General features: G+C 36.0%; 1 protein-coding gene across 2 annotated transcripts in view; it reads right to left on the bottom strand.

Annotated features, from left to right (window-relative positions):
- The window catches only part of CFAP57 (cilia and flagella associated protein 57), a 28,134-nt gene that overhangs the window by 12,094 nt on the left and 1,099 nt on the right, over window positions 1-14,941 (bottom strand). For both annotated transcript variants that reach the window (XM_070939638.1, XM_070939639.1), the window contains exons 2-11: window positions 13,869-14,185; window positions 11,397-11,680; window positions 10,823-11,030; window positions 10,037-10,189; window positions 8,328-8,467; window positions 5,146-5,311; window positions 4,529-4,642; window positions 3,335-3,547; window positions 2,743-2,916; window positions 470-631 (exon numbers count right to left, since the gene is read on the bottom strand). In XM_070939638.1, the coding sequence (XP_070795739.1) occupies window positions 470-631; window positions 2,743-2,916; window positions 3,335-3,547; window positions 4,529-4,642; window positions 5,146-5,311; window positions 8,328-8,467; window positions 10,037-10,189; window positions 10,823-11,030; window positions 11,397-11,680; window positions 13,869-14,185 (1,931 nt within the window). The remainder of the gene's footprint in view (window positions 1-469; window positions 632-2,742; window positions 2,917-3,334; window positions 3,548-4,528; window positions 4,643-5,145; window positions 5,312-8,327; window positions 8,468-10,036; window positions 10,190-10,822; window positions 11,031-11,396; window positions 11,681-13,868; window positions 14,186-14,941) is intronic.

A 14,941-nucleotide genomic window follows, 5' to 3' on the forward strand; every position in this document is an offset into this window, starting at 1 on the left:
CTATCCTATTGCTATGGTATATTGCAACTTGCTGTTAATACCTATATGGATTAACAATACAACCTTTAGAGGTCCCACTGAAATTTGCTATACATGTTTCCAGGTTAATGATCTATCTAGTTACATATATACATACAGTTTTATGGGTTCCTGAAAAACTATGAATCAAGATATCATGTTTTTTGCAATTGCACATACGTAGGCAAAAATAAACTTGGGTTTTCTCCAATACTTAAAACATTTCCTAAAAACATGGAGCAGTATGGCTTAGGAGTTAAGCTTTAGGTCATCAATGGCTAAATCTTACACTATAAACTCCATTTTAACTTCTGCTATATCTCTGCTATGGTTCAGAGTGCTGCTTATTGACTAACATTTGTTGATTCTCAGACTTATGATGATCTAAACTTTTCAATTTGAAATACATATAGTAATGATTCTCAAACCAATACCTTGCAGTTTTACTGACCTTCTCTTCCATGTCTGTTCTAGTAATCAACACTTCATCAGAATATGGTACCTCTCTCTCCCTTTTCAATCCCCGTCCTTCTTTGTCATATACTTTCCAGATAATTATACATCCATCTTCTGCAGATGTTAACAAAAACTGATCATCAGATGTTATGGATATCTGTAGAAGTTAAAAAAAGAAGAAGCTTCCTTAACTGTGAGACAGCACTATTAAAGAGTGAGTGATGAAAAGGAAAGGCAGACAATAGTGATAGTAAAATATGTCCTTGTTGATTTCACAAGGACTGCTATGAAAAATGATAATGAAGGGTGGTTTTCTACTTATTTCTTTTCTTACCTCTGAATGGCTTTTCCATTGCAAGTAAGTACATAAAACAGGAATCATCACTGACTATCTTCTTGCACTTCTAGAATATTGTGCATCTTTTATATAATGAGATTCTGAATGTAAAGAAAGCTTAAGCAACTTAATGTCAGCTAGGTCTGTGTTTAAAATATATACAATATTCACCAGAAATAACTGCTGCTAAAAGTCTGGAAGTCTGTGGTGACATGTGTACATTCTAGTTTAAAAGGTACATTCTACCAGATTCAATAGGGCCTTAATAAGTAAATCTGTATTATTCATGTTTAATGTTGGCTTTCTCAGAAATAAAATAACAACATGTTGTTATCATTGTGATCACTGACATCTGGATTCACACAGAGTGTTCTAATCCTATTATCATTTCCAAATCCCCAAGAAAAAGACTGTTAGTCTAGATGCATAATGTGGACATGAATTGCAGTATAAATGCATAGGCACTAGTGTGATAATAAAACATAGGATAGATATTTATTCTCACAGAATAAAACTGGCATTTTCCTATTCTTTGTCAAAGTTTTATTGCACTTTCTAAAAATAAAAGCAACCTTCACTTAGGCTCTTCCTTTACTATCTAAGCAATATTCATTACACTGGCATTTTCTCTCATTGCTCAATATGCACAGCACAAACTTCTTCCCTTTCTTAAAATGCATTTCATATTAATTAGATTTTTTCCTCACTCTAGCCAGTTTCACCTCATCCAGTATCTACTCTATCACTTCTCACGAACAGTTTCTGAACACGTCCCCTTTCCCCTTCTGGCCTTTTTAATTAGGTACAATAACACCTAAGCAGAAAAGTGGAATACAAATCAGATCAAATCAATGCATCAGTTTTACAAATAAGACAAACAGGTTCATGATATTTATATTGCACATACAGATGCTTAAACCTATTAAGGCAATCTGATAAAATACTGAAGTTTCTTTCTTGCATTCTTCAGATAAATGAGATCAGTATGGAGAGTAGCAATAGCAATACCACTTAGACTTATATACCACTTCATAGTGTTTTATAGCAGAGGTGGGTTCTACTTACCTTTACTACCGGTTCGCAGCGGGGCTGCCTGTGTACGCGAGCTTTGCTCGTACGCATGCTCTTCTGTGCAAGCGCAGAAGCTTCTACACATGCGCATAAGCATTTTGATTACATCGGGGTCGGTGGGCAGCACCTCCTGCCGGTTTTACTACCAGTTCTATAGAACTGGTGCGAACCGGGGGAAATCCATCACTGCTTTGTAGCCCTCTCTAAGTAGTTTACAGAGTCGGCCTTTTGCTCCCAATAATCTGGGTCCTCATTTTACCAACCTTGGAAGCATGGAAGGCTGAGTCAACCTTGAGCCTGGTGAGATTCGAACTGCCAAATTGCAGGCATCCGGCAGTCAGCAGAAGTAGCCTGCAGTACTGCATTCTAACCACTGTGCCACCATGGCTCTTAGTAGTAATAATTCCAAATGTAGATTGATGATTCATATGCACGCTTTCCTCCTCATTACTACAGAAATCTGTGGTGTAATGCCATTAAATTTATTGATATGATACATTGATGTACTATGTATATATATATAAGAATGAGAGAGACTACAGGTTATCTGGTAATTTAAATTATGCATAGTTGCATTATTAGGTGCTGTAGTACCTCAGCTCCATTCCTGGAGCCCCTAAAGCATCCCAGCTGATTTTCTTCTGATTTTTCTAAGGAGATTTAAGAACTTTTTGAACCTGCTTTAAAAGTCCCAATGCAGAAGAAAACACAATACAAAACAAGCTGTTCGAATTCCTTAAAAGGCAAACAAATTTAAGTATAGACCCCACCATATGAAAGCTACCTTCTGTTGCTTAAAGGGGGGGGGGGAGAAAAATCCCAGGAAAACTCAGGCAGTCAAGGTAATTCAGAGACTTTACCTTGGTGACTGGACCAGCATGAGCTTGATACTCATTGAATTCCTTGTGCACAGGTAATGGGTATTTCATGGACCGGATGGTCCCAGCAGACGTTCCAGTGAATACCATCCGCCCATTATGAGCTATCACAATGCAAGTGTAGGTAACGTCAAAAGAGGGCACTTCTCTCAGTATCTGAAACATACATAGCATTTTTTCTAAGCATTACAACTTTTGGTAATTGTAATTTGTAGGTGTTTCTATGTATAGTAATTCACAAAGTAAAGATTTATTCAGAACAGGATTCACTTTATACCAACCATATCCACCACAGTGAAAGCCTCATACCTGCTTTTCTTCCCACCCCGATCTGTGTGAAAAGACTGCACTACCTCCAGCAGTGATCTTTAGGAGGAAGACTCTAAGGTACCAAAAAATGATTTAATAACTGGATTGCCATAGAGAAAATTATGAAAACTAGCACCGCTTGATAATCTCAACTACAGAAAATTATGTATACGAGGTTATTTCAGAGCATGACCCTAACTTCAAGAAATACAATTTCACTATTCCCCACTAGGTATGCATGTATTGTATGTATGCAATGGCTCACCGAAGAATCACAAATCTCCTTGATAGAATGATCAGAACCAACAGCGAAGATGACTTTTGCATCAGGTGATATTGCTACTCCACTATAGCTGCAAGACTTGAGTACGCACTCTGATTCTCTTTTGCCATTCTGGAGGTTCCATTCATATACTGCTCCATCTGTGCCACAGGATACCAGTTTATAATCATCCATGCTCCACACAACTGATCGTACCTGAAGACAGCATGAGGAAAGGGCAAGATAAAAGGATGAGAATGCACAATATTCAGGCAATTAGTCTTAAGCAGTCTTCTGCTTTACATTATTCCCATTTATTTATGCCACTGTTCGTTCTGTTTTTAGGCTGGAATCATAGTATGGGTTTTTAACCCATGTGCTCACAGCTTATTTATGAGAAAGTCTGATGGGAACACAGCAGGCCAGAATAAAGATGGTCTGCCTTTATGTGAAAAGCCAAGGGCTGCACTACAAAAAGCACTGTAGGAAACCAGACACAAAACTTGATTAATTGGATTTCCATGTAAATATATTTACAATTAAGCAACTAATATTACTTTTCAGTCATGCATTCTATCGTTTCCCCTTTTGTCACACTGAACGTTACAATATGCCATCACATTTTGGAGGGCTCTAAAAGGTTACACTGAAAAATTTTGAAGGCCACATTGTGCCTTGAATAGGGCACTTCTGCTGTAATCTGAATCCAAAGTTAGGGAGCTCTAGGCTTCACAATTATTCTATAAATTATGATTTATGATGGCAAAGTACTGTTTCTCAGTGAAATTTACATGATATATGTTTAATTTGACACATGCATTTCTAATTATATTATTTGGTTTGGTTTGATAATGTTTTTCACAATGTTCATATCTAAATTTATCCTCTATACAGTATTAGTGCTTTCTTCCTTCTACAGGGTTCTTGTCTGAAACAGAAAGGGAACTGAAGGATCAAGCCCAGGAGGAACTTGGAAAGAAACTTACACATTCCAGTGGAAAGAGCCAGCCCAAATAGTTTAAAGAAAATACATTAACTGCTATTGATCAACTGGAAGATCTCTTTCCCTCCTCCCTGATTATAAAGAGAAAGGATTTATGGAAGTTCATATTCTTCACTTCCCACTTGGAGATAGGTTTCCTCTTTGTGTGTGCAATTAACTTGCATTTTACCTATCTTATAGCTCTAATCACTGACCTTACCATTGTGACCTTTCAGATTTATGATATTGTCAAAACTTATGGTAGAGTAAATGTGAATCACATTTCCATTAACTGCTGCAAACAGATGACCACCTGTACTGAAGGTGCACTGAAGAAAGAAGCAGGAGAATATGAGAATCAGTAATATATACATAATTTGGAAATTATGCAGAAAACAGTATCTAATAATCTTGTACCCCTTTGATTGACAGATAGAGCTATTCTTTCAGGGTCCCCCAACAAGCAATTTTGTCCAAAAAGCTAAATTGTGTCGAGGAACATCCAAAAATGTATTCAGAGTTTTATAAAACCTGTCAAAGAAATGACACTAACCTTTTGGCACATTAAATATTCAATATACTTTAGCATACCACAAGTGCTTTCAAAACAGAACTTTTGAGTTCAGGACCCTATTCAAATTAGTAGAAGGGTTACCCACACCTGCAAGGCTTGCCTCCCTACTTAATATACATTATCATTAATTAGCTATACCATGACAAACTCTAATCAAATCAAAGCTTACTCGCTTACTAAGGATCTGGCTAGGATTTTGGGTGCCTTTCAAATAGAAGAAAGTTATCTAAAGCCTTCCGTCTTGTCAGAAGATATTACCTCTCGGCATCCTCGTACAGTGAAGTCCTTAAAAGTCCGGATGTCATCAATAAGTAAATTCATCAGTCGAAGTTTGTCAGCAAAACCAACCAAAACACACAGACCACCAGGGTGAAAAGCAAGTGCATATGCCTCTTCTTGGTACTCTTTATATAAGTCGAGTGTGCTGTAGCAGGAGCAGCCATGGCAATTAATGTACAACACAGTTAATAAAAAACCCTACAGCTGGTGCTATTCTTGGCCATACTTTACGATGAAATACTGGGAAGCCAAAGAGAAGGGCCACAGGGTCAAAGACTAAACTATCCAATTCAGTACATGTAAACAAGGTAGCAAAAATAATATAAGCATAAAAGAAGGAATTCAGTACATCTGAGGATTTCATGCAGTTGGAAAACCAATTATTTAGAGAATGATTAAAGCTCTATTCCTGAAACCAGCTCAGTTTTTTCCCATTTATATTTGCTTTTACATTTATATTTTAATAAATTGGCACATTTAGAACTGCCACTACTATGTCTGACAAAAGTGATATAATTTAACAGATTCCATCTAATTGTTAAATTACTATACATTGATAGGTTTACAGGAGGCATTGTTGCCTTATATCCCCCATTCTGCTATGGCTTCTGAAAATATATTACAATATAAAGCAGGAGATGTATACTTAATTTCATATTTATTTGAGGAGTTTACTTGGTAAGAGAAGGGTTTTAAGAAGGCTACTTATTTAGATATGTGGCACCTTTTGACTGTAATAATTATAAAAGTTACGTAAGGTTTATTTATGCTCGTTTTGTAATGAAGTGGACGTCTGTAGAGATTCTCAGTCATCCAGGTCATGGTTGTCCCAAAGGTGCTTTTTCAGGAGGCAACTGGACTTTCTTGTTTTTCCTTTGAAGATGTTTCACTTCTTATCCAAGAAATTTCTTCAACTCTGACAGAATAGTGAGGAATGCAAGGAATCCTTCAATTCCTTACTATCCTGTCAGAGCTGAAGAAGCTTCTTGGATGAGAAGCAAAACGTCTTCAAAGGAAAAACAAGAAAGTCCAATTGCCTCCCGAAAAAGCACCTTTGGGATAGTGAATTGGACATAATCAGTTTTTAGCAGTCTAGCATTCTCTAACTTCCAAGAGAAGAATAACATTCAAAATAAAGAAGGAACAGAGGATAGTGATATGTGTCAGATGATGATTTTGTACAAACAAGGAATGCTTTCACCCTGTGTGGTGTAACCTAGGGTATGAGATTTTAACTGATCCCTTTATCTAGTACTGTGTCAGAAGACTTAAGAACATTTTAATAATAATATGCAATACAACATAGGTATTATAAAACATTAAGTGGGAATGATCAGCTCTTTGAACAAATTCTTTCCATGAGCAAAAAATTAGGAATCAAGCTAACCCAATATTTTACATAATAGTTTTGAATATTTTATAACATTCTATTTGCATTATCTGACATAATGAGAAACAACATGAACATTTCACCATATTTATCTAAAAAATAATTGTATTTGTTTCTAATTTGGACAGCTCAAAATACTACATGGATTTTTGCCCGGATTTAAAACCATTATACATAATTCTTTCCTAAGCTACCATCATAAAATTAAACATAGTGCCAGTGACCCATTTGTACTGCAACCACATTATTGTAATGGGAATTTGTTTTCAGAACTATAGAATCATAGGGCTGAAAGGGACCTTGGAGGTCTTCTAGTCCAACCCCCTGCTCAAACAGGAGAGCCTATATAGGTAGTCCTTGATTTACAACAATTCATTTAGTGACTGTTCAAAGTTACAACAGCACTAAAAAAGTGACTTTGACCGTTTTCACATGACCATTAAGCATTCCCATGGTCATGTGATCAAAATTCTGATGCTTGGCAACTGACTCATGACAGTTGCGGTTTCTCAAGAGCATGTGATCACCTTTTGCAACCTTCTTACAAGCAAAGTCTTGCAAGCAAAGCCTGGACTACTTTAATGCTCTCTACATGGGACTCCCCTTGAGGAGCATCTGGAGGCTCCAACTGGTGCAGAGTGCGGCCACGCGGGTGGTTATGGGAGCGACATGGCGTTCCCATGTAACACCTCTCCTGCATGAGCTGCACTGGCTCCCGGTGGTCTTCCGGGTGCGCTTCAAGGTTTTGGTTACCACCTTTAGAGTGCTCCATGGCTTAGGACTTGGTTATTTATGGGACTGCCTGCTGCCACCAATAGCCTCCCACCGGCCAGTACACTCTCATAGAGAGGGGCTCCTCCGGGTGCCGTTGGCCAAACATTGTTGACTGGTGGCCCCTAGGGGGAGAGCCTTCTCTGTGGGAGCACCTGCTATCTGGAATGAGCTCCCCTTGGAGATACGGAGGATCCCGGGTCTACGCACCTTTTACCGCGCTCTCAAGACTTTCCTATTTCAACAGGCCAGCCTGGCCTAACTTTAACTTTTCCTTTTCCTTTTTAATTCCAATGATGAATTTTAAATTTGTCTTAAAAACATTGGGGTTGTTTAAATTGTCACGGGCCAAATTATTTAATCAGATTTTATATTGTTTTTAAATTTTTTAATTTATGTGTTTTATCTGGCTGTTCACCACCCTGAGTCCTATGGGAGTAGGGCGGTATATAAATCTAATAATAATAATTTAAAAAAAAAAGTCAATGGGGAAGCAAGATTCACAACCATGTTACTAACTTAACAACTGCAGTGATTCACTTAACAACTGTGGTAAGAAAGGTCATAAAATGGGGCATAAAACTCACTTAACAAATGTCTCACTCGACAACATAACTTTTGGGCTCAATTGTGGTCATACCTGTACTATTCCAAATCTTTCTCATCTTTATTCTCTTCTCTTTTCTCTTCTGCTAATCTTTCCTACTATCTTCTCCTATTGGTATCTTATGATTTATCACATTGTTTGTAACTTATGATTAATGATGGTGACTATGACTTATGACCTATCACCTCATTGTTTTATTGTACACTGAGAGCTTATGCACCGGAGACAAATTCCTTGTGTGTCCAGTCACACTTGACCAATAAAGAATTCTATTGTAGTCTAAAAAAAATGGCTGTCCAACCCTAGCAAGTATATGAAATTTTCATATGTTCTGTTATATTGCTCACTTAGTCAAAAGACACATGCAATAACCAAGAAATCATGCCTCCTTACTTTGTCTCGTAATTCCAGATACGGACAGATTTGTCCAGCGAACATGTAGCAACAAGTGGTTTGCGAATGCAGGTATCCAAGCCAGTAACAGAAGAAGAGTGTATTGGGAAGTTCAGGTATTCAAAATGAGCCGTCTCTCCCTTATGAAACATTGTATGTGTTATCGAACAAATACTTATATGATAGTCTAACAGTAAATCTACCAAACGTTCTCAATGGGAACAAATTCTTTATCAGAACAAAATGTGCAATGACCTTAGCTTTCAATTATCATCAAAAAGAAGAAAGCAAAGAGATTATAGCAATGTACTTCAGCAGATAGCTAAACCTATCTGGACTTAGTTACTAGGTCCAGGATCAAATCTTGGTGGGGCACCAGAAGTGGTATTCAGGAGGTTCTGACCAGTTCTAGAGAACCGGTAGTGGAAATTTTGACTAGTTCAGAGAACCGGTAAATACTACCTCTCACTGGCCCCGCCCCCATCTATTCTCTGCCTTCCGAGTCCCAGCTGATCGGGAGGAAATGGGGATTTTGCAGTAACCTTCCCCTGGAGTGGGGAGGGAATGGAGATTTTACAGTATCCTTTCCCTGCTACACCGATCAAGCCACGTCCACAGAACCGGTAGTAAAAATTTTTGAATCCCACCACTGTGAGGCACTTCTGGGAAATTCCAGGACTTGTGCTATGAGGGAAGTAAACATCCTTCCAAAAAAGAAAAAAAAAAGCCAATGCCAAACCATTTCTACCCCTTTGCTGAGAAGACTGCATGGGCATGTCCATAAAGTCTCCAGGTTGACTTGAAGGAGACTTCACATATTTATATTGTACCTGAATCTACACAAATTACCCTCAAGTAACTTAGCTAGAAATAGCCACTTCTAAAACAGCTGCATGTTTTAAACAGATGAAATTACTCAAAAAAATGAAAAGAAAAAGGTTTTCAACAAATATCCAAGCACAGTATTAAAAGAATCCTAATAGATGTTCAAGCAGAAAGCATATTTCATAATAGCCCTCCTATTGGAAAAGTCTGGTTATGGATATCTGCCAATTTGTTCTTATATTGAAGAGCTGTCAACCTTAAAATGGAATCTATTACGAGTGGATGAATCCAGCTCAAAATGTTTAGGGCTTTAAAGACAAGAACTAGCAATTTAAGCTGAATTCAGAAATAAAATGTCGATGTATGAACAAAACAATATGCCCCAATTTCTGGATTGTAAAGAGTTATTTTATTGTTATACTGCCAATTACCTGAATTTCTGATCTTTTTTAAAAGCAGTGTGTCTAGCCATTTTTAAAAAGTTGCCTCTTGCCCTAACCTCATTCCATATTAAGGTATGATTGGTGGATATTTTTCTGCAAACTGGTAATACTTTGTGGGATGGGAGGGAAATCTGTGGAGGCTCTCTTAATGTGCCCAGAACACTGTAATTATATTTGTTGGTACAATACCTGTAAAAGGGTAGGGATCTTTAGTGGGAGCAGCAAATTTTCTGCTCACTGGAAGTGTAGTGAATAATATTTTAACTCAACCATGAGGATGTGTCTGATGCACGCTTATTAAGAGTGTTTCTACATTGCAGAAATACATTTTTAAATGTTGCCTGTGTAGTACTTCTTTTCATTGTTTGAACTTATTATTTATTTATATTTATATTTCTAAACCTCCCATCTCCCTCAGAGGGGGGCTCTGAGATAACTTACTTTAGTTAACTCAGCTGATGACATGGAAAGATAATACACCTGATTTTTAGTTGTGCTGATAAGAAGTGTCTCTTCTGCAGGGCTGAAGGCAATACACACAACCTCTTGTTTATCTGATTGGTTTGGATCACTGCTGCATGGATCTTGAGGAATCTATAAAATAAAATAACCACATTAGACTTTGTTTCCTTAAATATATCCCTACAGCAATTCTGCAGAAAAATAGTAATTAAAAACACATCTTAAATAGCAATAGCACTTAGACTTATATACTGCCCCATAGTGCTTTTCAGCATTCTCTGAGTAGTTTACTATGTCAGCATATTGCTTTCAACAATCTGGGTCCCCATTTTACTGACCATTTTACCAAAGGATGGAAGGCTGAGTCAACTCTGAACCCCCTCAAGGATTGAACTCCGGGCTGTAGGTGGAGTTTGCCTGCAGTACTGCATTCTAACCACTGCACCACCATATTTAAAATTTGAATATTGATTTCTATGGGATGACTAATAATCACAGTGCACAATTCATTTGTGCTACAAATAAGCAGAACAATTTTCTCTTAAGTATGGCCCTATCACTAACCATATATGATGGACCGGAACTAGGTGAGAGGATTACATAACAACTTTGTCACTATCAAACACTATAGTATGTTTTTTGTTTGGTTTGGCAGCATCCCTTTCAGTCTTCTCTTTCCAAACATCAATTTTTCTAGTCTGGTCTGGGAAATAGTGTTTCACAGTAGCAAAATGAAGGATTATACCCTTCATAACTTTTACGTACCCGAATCTCTCGACTTTCTCGGTAACCATCCTTCTCATCTGATTTCTCAAACAGTAAAACAATACCTGGACCAGCAGAGCAAGCAAATCCTTTGGAATATGCAGCAATAGCAGAGACTCGGGGCAGAGAGGTTTGCTGCTGCCCTTCAGTTTCAGAAACTGCCTCAGTAGAGTACTCAGGGGAATTAGTAACAGGAAATTCAATGAGGCTTGAAAAGTAAATGAGACAAAGAGAGCAATTAAGAATTTCAAATATTTGTTGTACAGTGTGTAAAAAAAACCATTGTGCTCCTTTATTTTAAGATAGTTGTTTTCCCAATATGTGATTTTAAAGTTGCTGTGCTGTATACATTTCTAAGATTTAAAGTATAAGATTTAAAGTAAAGTATTTCTGAATAAACACATTTTACAAACCAAGAACGTTTCCTGGAAGCAAAATACTCAAAAGATAATAACTTAATCAAGGTCATCGTACAATAATAATAGTATAGCTTTATCAGAAACTGGAGATTTAGTCCAATCGTTGAATTATGCTTATTTTTGATCTTTGATTAAACAATTTGCAGAAATCTCACCTTTCTGATTCTATAACTGGTTCTTCATTCAACATTTCAGTTGGCTCTTTCCGCTCAATACTTGTCTCCCACCGTAAATCACCAGAATCAAATAAATAGAGTTTGCCTATATCAGTACCCACAATCACTTTATCTTCAGATAGCCAGGCATGGGACAAGTAGTTTTGGGGCTCTCCCCGTAAGAAATTGGTCTGCTTTAAGGATCCTTCTGTGTATTTGTATAGCTTGAAAATACCATTTCCTATGACACAGACTTGAGTATTATCCTGAGGATTGAAGCTCACCTGAAAACAAACACACATACACAATCATTTGATAATTATTATTGTATGTGCAATTCAACTAATTGATTTAATTGATTAAAATCAAGGACAACACATTCTATTATATTTAGTGTGTATATATACATACAGTATGTTAACCTTACTATGCAGTCCAGACCAAAAAATCCACAGGAAGGCTAAACTTATTTTTATTGGGATTGACTACCGGTATGTTAACAGAATCTTGCAAATGTAATTATTCAGTGCCCCTTCTTCCTTCTTATACTCCACTGAATTAGGAAAGTACCAGTAACTACCTGAATCACTTCTGGATGTTAACTCATAATTCTGGACCTAAAAATGTTTCAACCCACCTTTGCCTTGGTATAATTGTTCATTTTTTAAATAGTAATGTCATTAACATTATCAAATTAATTTATTTATAACAATTAAATATATAAACTGAAAAAGGCAGAAAAGTAAAAAAAGTAGAAGTGCAGAAGAGAAAAAGAAAATTAAAAATATAGCAAAAGAAAAAGTATTCATGTGACTTATCATCTCCATCACAAGTATAAACAATTTTGTAACACCTTGTCTTAAAATAAATTATTGAAGAACCAATATATTCATCAGCTCTTAATTCTGCCAGAGTTGTTGATTCCACTTTACAAAGCCATCTACAGTCTGCTATTTCTTCCTTCAGATGCTGCGATGGTACCAGTTCCTGTATATTTCTGTCAAGGTCATTTTTCCTACTCTCTATACCATGTATAGATATATTTATTAGATTTGTATGGCGCCAAATCCAGATTGATTCATAGCAGCTTTTTGTGTAATGATAGCTAAATAAAAAACCCATAAACAAAAATTAATATGGTTTAAATATTATAGACTTATAATGAGAGCCATTTGCTCCTAAAACATAGGAAAAAAACCAATTATTTAGAATTTTAAATTTTTAAACAATATAAGAAAGATGTTTGCCTGACCTCTTTTACAAAAGAAACAACCTTATGCAAATTTCCACTGCTAGGCTAGTTCCTGGTCTGGAAGCCAATTTCCTGCACATACTGAACCTCAGGATGCTATTAATTGGTGATAAGTCCAAGTGTAATAAGATCACATTCACACATGATATGGTGATGGATGAATGGGCAAACCTAACATTATCCCTGAGGAGTGGTTCGGCAAAGGCTTCATACTCAGTCATGCAAGTTGATTACTTTATATCATCAGACTTTTTTCTTTTTGTTCAGCATTTTTTTTCTTAGCCTGAAACCTTTACACACTCATGAAAAGGATGTCTTTCAAATATTTAGACATTATTGTTCCCCATTTAGTTAAAAGCAAAATTGTTGCGGTCGTTCTACATATAATTTAATTCAGTACTACATCATTAATGTTTTACACTACCCACCTCAAGTTAGAGGAGAGAGTTGTTCAGCTGTTCAAAAATAAAGAAAACTAATTTCACACAACTTAAATATAATGAATGCATTAAAATATTTTATTAATTATTTTAATAAAAATAATGGCTTTTAATTAAATATTACAACAATGATAATAAAAATAATCATTTTTCTCCGGGTCCAATAGCATCTTGTGGGAGATAAAAAACTGACCCAAAAAATAATGACAAAAAGATCTGAACATAAGAATTTTAGGCTATAAAGATTTGACAACATTATCATCACAGAACGAACAAACTATAGTAATTAAAAAATAATAGATTTCCAAATAATATTGGAAATTTCAGATAAGTAGTATGATATTTATCCTACGCTCCTTTATAGTTACATAATTCTCTGTCCATAAACTCAAATAAAACTCTTACTTTAATTGTGAGCACTATTAGTCACATAATTATATCATGTAAGGGCTGGAAGATACCTTAGAGATCATCTAGTTAAATTGACAGTCATGTCTCCAAAACACAAGCAAGAATTTTTGGATTAGGACAATACCATGTTTGGATTGTTATACAAGTGACAGCAACAACAGAACTAGCTGTCCCAGGTTTGCCAATCTGCAAACTATTGAAATTTCTACCATTTTTGGATGTATCAAGACAAATACAGAATAGAGATAACTGGAATTGCACACTGAAGCTATCTTTACAGTAACAGATTTGTTTCAATACTGTACCCAGAGGGCCAACATAGTTACTGACACTTAATTGTTCCCAAGATATTACTTATCTTCAACTTACTTGATAAAGAGGATTATTCTGAACATCAACCCTAATAATTGCCATTGTTCTTTGTTTTTCCCACATCCAATAGGCAAGCTGTGATTCAGGAGGTCCTGCCTGTGCCACTAAATATTTGGAATCAGGAGAAAAAGCCAGGCTGATAAATTCCTGCACAGCAAAATCAAAGGTATTCAGAATCTTCCGCTTCTTGCATGGGACGGATGACAGTTCATAAATTGTGATAGCTGGTTTATCTTGAAGTGTCTCTGAAATGGCCAGATAGCGTCGATTGGGACTTATTGCTAGTGCAAGCATCCCTTGGCTTTTTTCTGAGCCTACATAGTACATAGACAAAAATATGAAATTCCTGTAAGCTTAACATCGTAATGTTAAATTTTGATTAGGGACAAAATAGCACCAAATTACAATATTATGGTTATCCACATAAATCACCTGATTTTCTAATAAACACTTTAATATATCTCCAAGTAATAATGCAATTAAGTAAATTATGAGAAATCCATAAAATTCTTCAATGCTAATTCTGCATTATAATAGAGATAGAAATTGTTGACAGAATTCTTAATTTACTTGCTCATCATTGGCTCATATTTAACTGTGATCATGCAAATCACTGCCTCCTTTAGATTTAACTCTAGTGCCTTGCAATTCACATTACTTAAGTGAATTGAATTAGCTTGGCCTCAAACAATTTCTCCTGTCCTTTTTGGCATATTTACATGAAAACTGGAATAATTCATATAGGTTTTAAACTACTATAATCATATTATATACAAATCTAACAACTGTGGCTAGTTTTACAGTATTAACTATACTAATTTAAATCTAAGATTTAAGAATGTAACTATTTCCAATAAACAGTTATTCAACTGTGACAGTAAACAGAAGATAAACAGAAGCAAAAGCATCCAATCCTGAGTATATTAAACAAAAGCCGAAGCTTGGTAAACATAAAAAAGTAAACTGGAAGTTCATATTGCCTATATTTTTATTTAACCTGTAAAGTATATTGTAAAAGACAAAGATATTACTGTATTTTGTTTATCAGCACTGATGATAAATGAGCAGTA

The sequence above is a fragment of the Pituophis catenifer genome, unplaced genomic scaffold (assembly GCF_029215685.1).
Source record: "Pituophis catenifer annectens isolate HBS135680 unplaced genomic scaffold, rPitCat1.0.hap2 SCAF_3, whole genome shotgun sequence".
NCBI lineage: Eukaryota > Metazoa > Chordata > Lepidosauria > Squamata > Colubridae > Pituophis > Pituophis catenifer.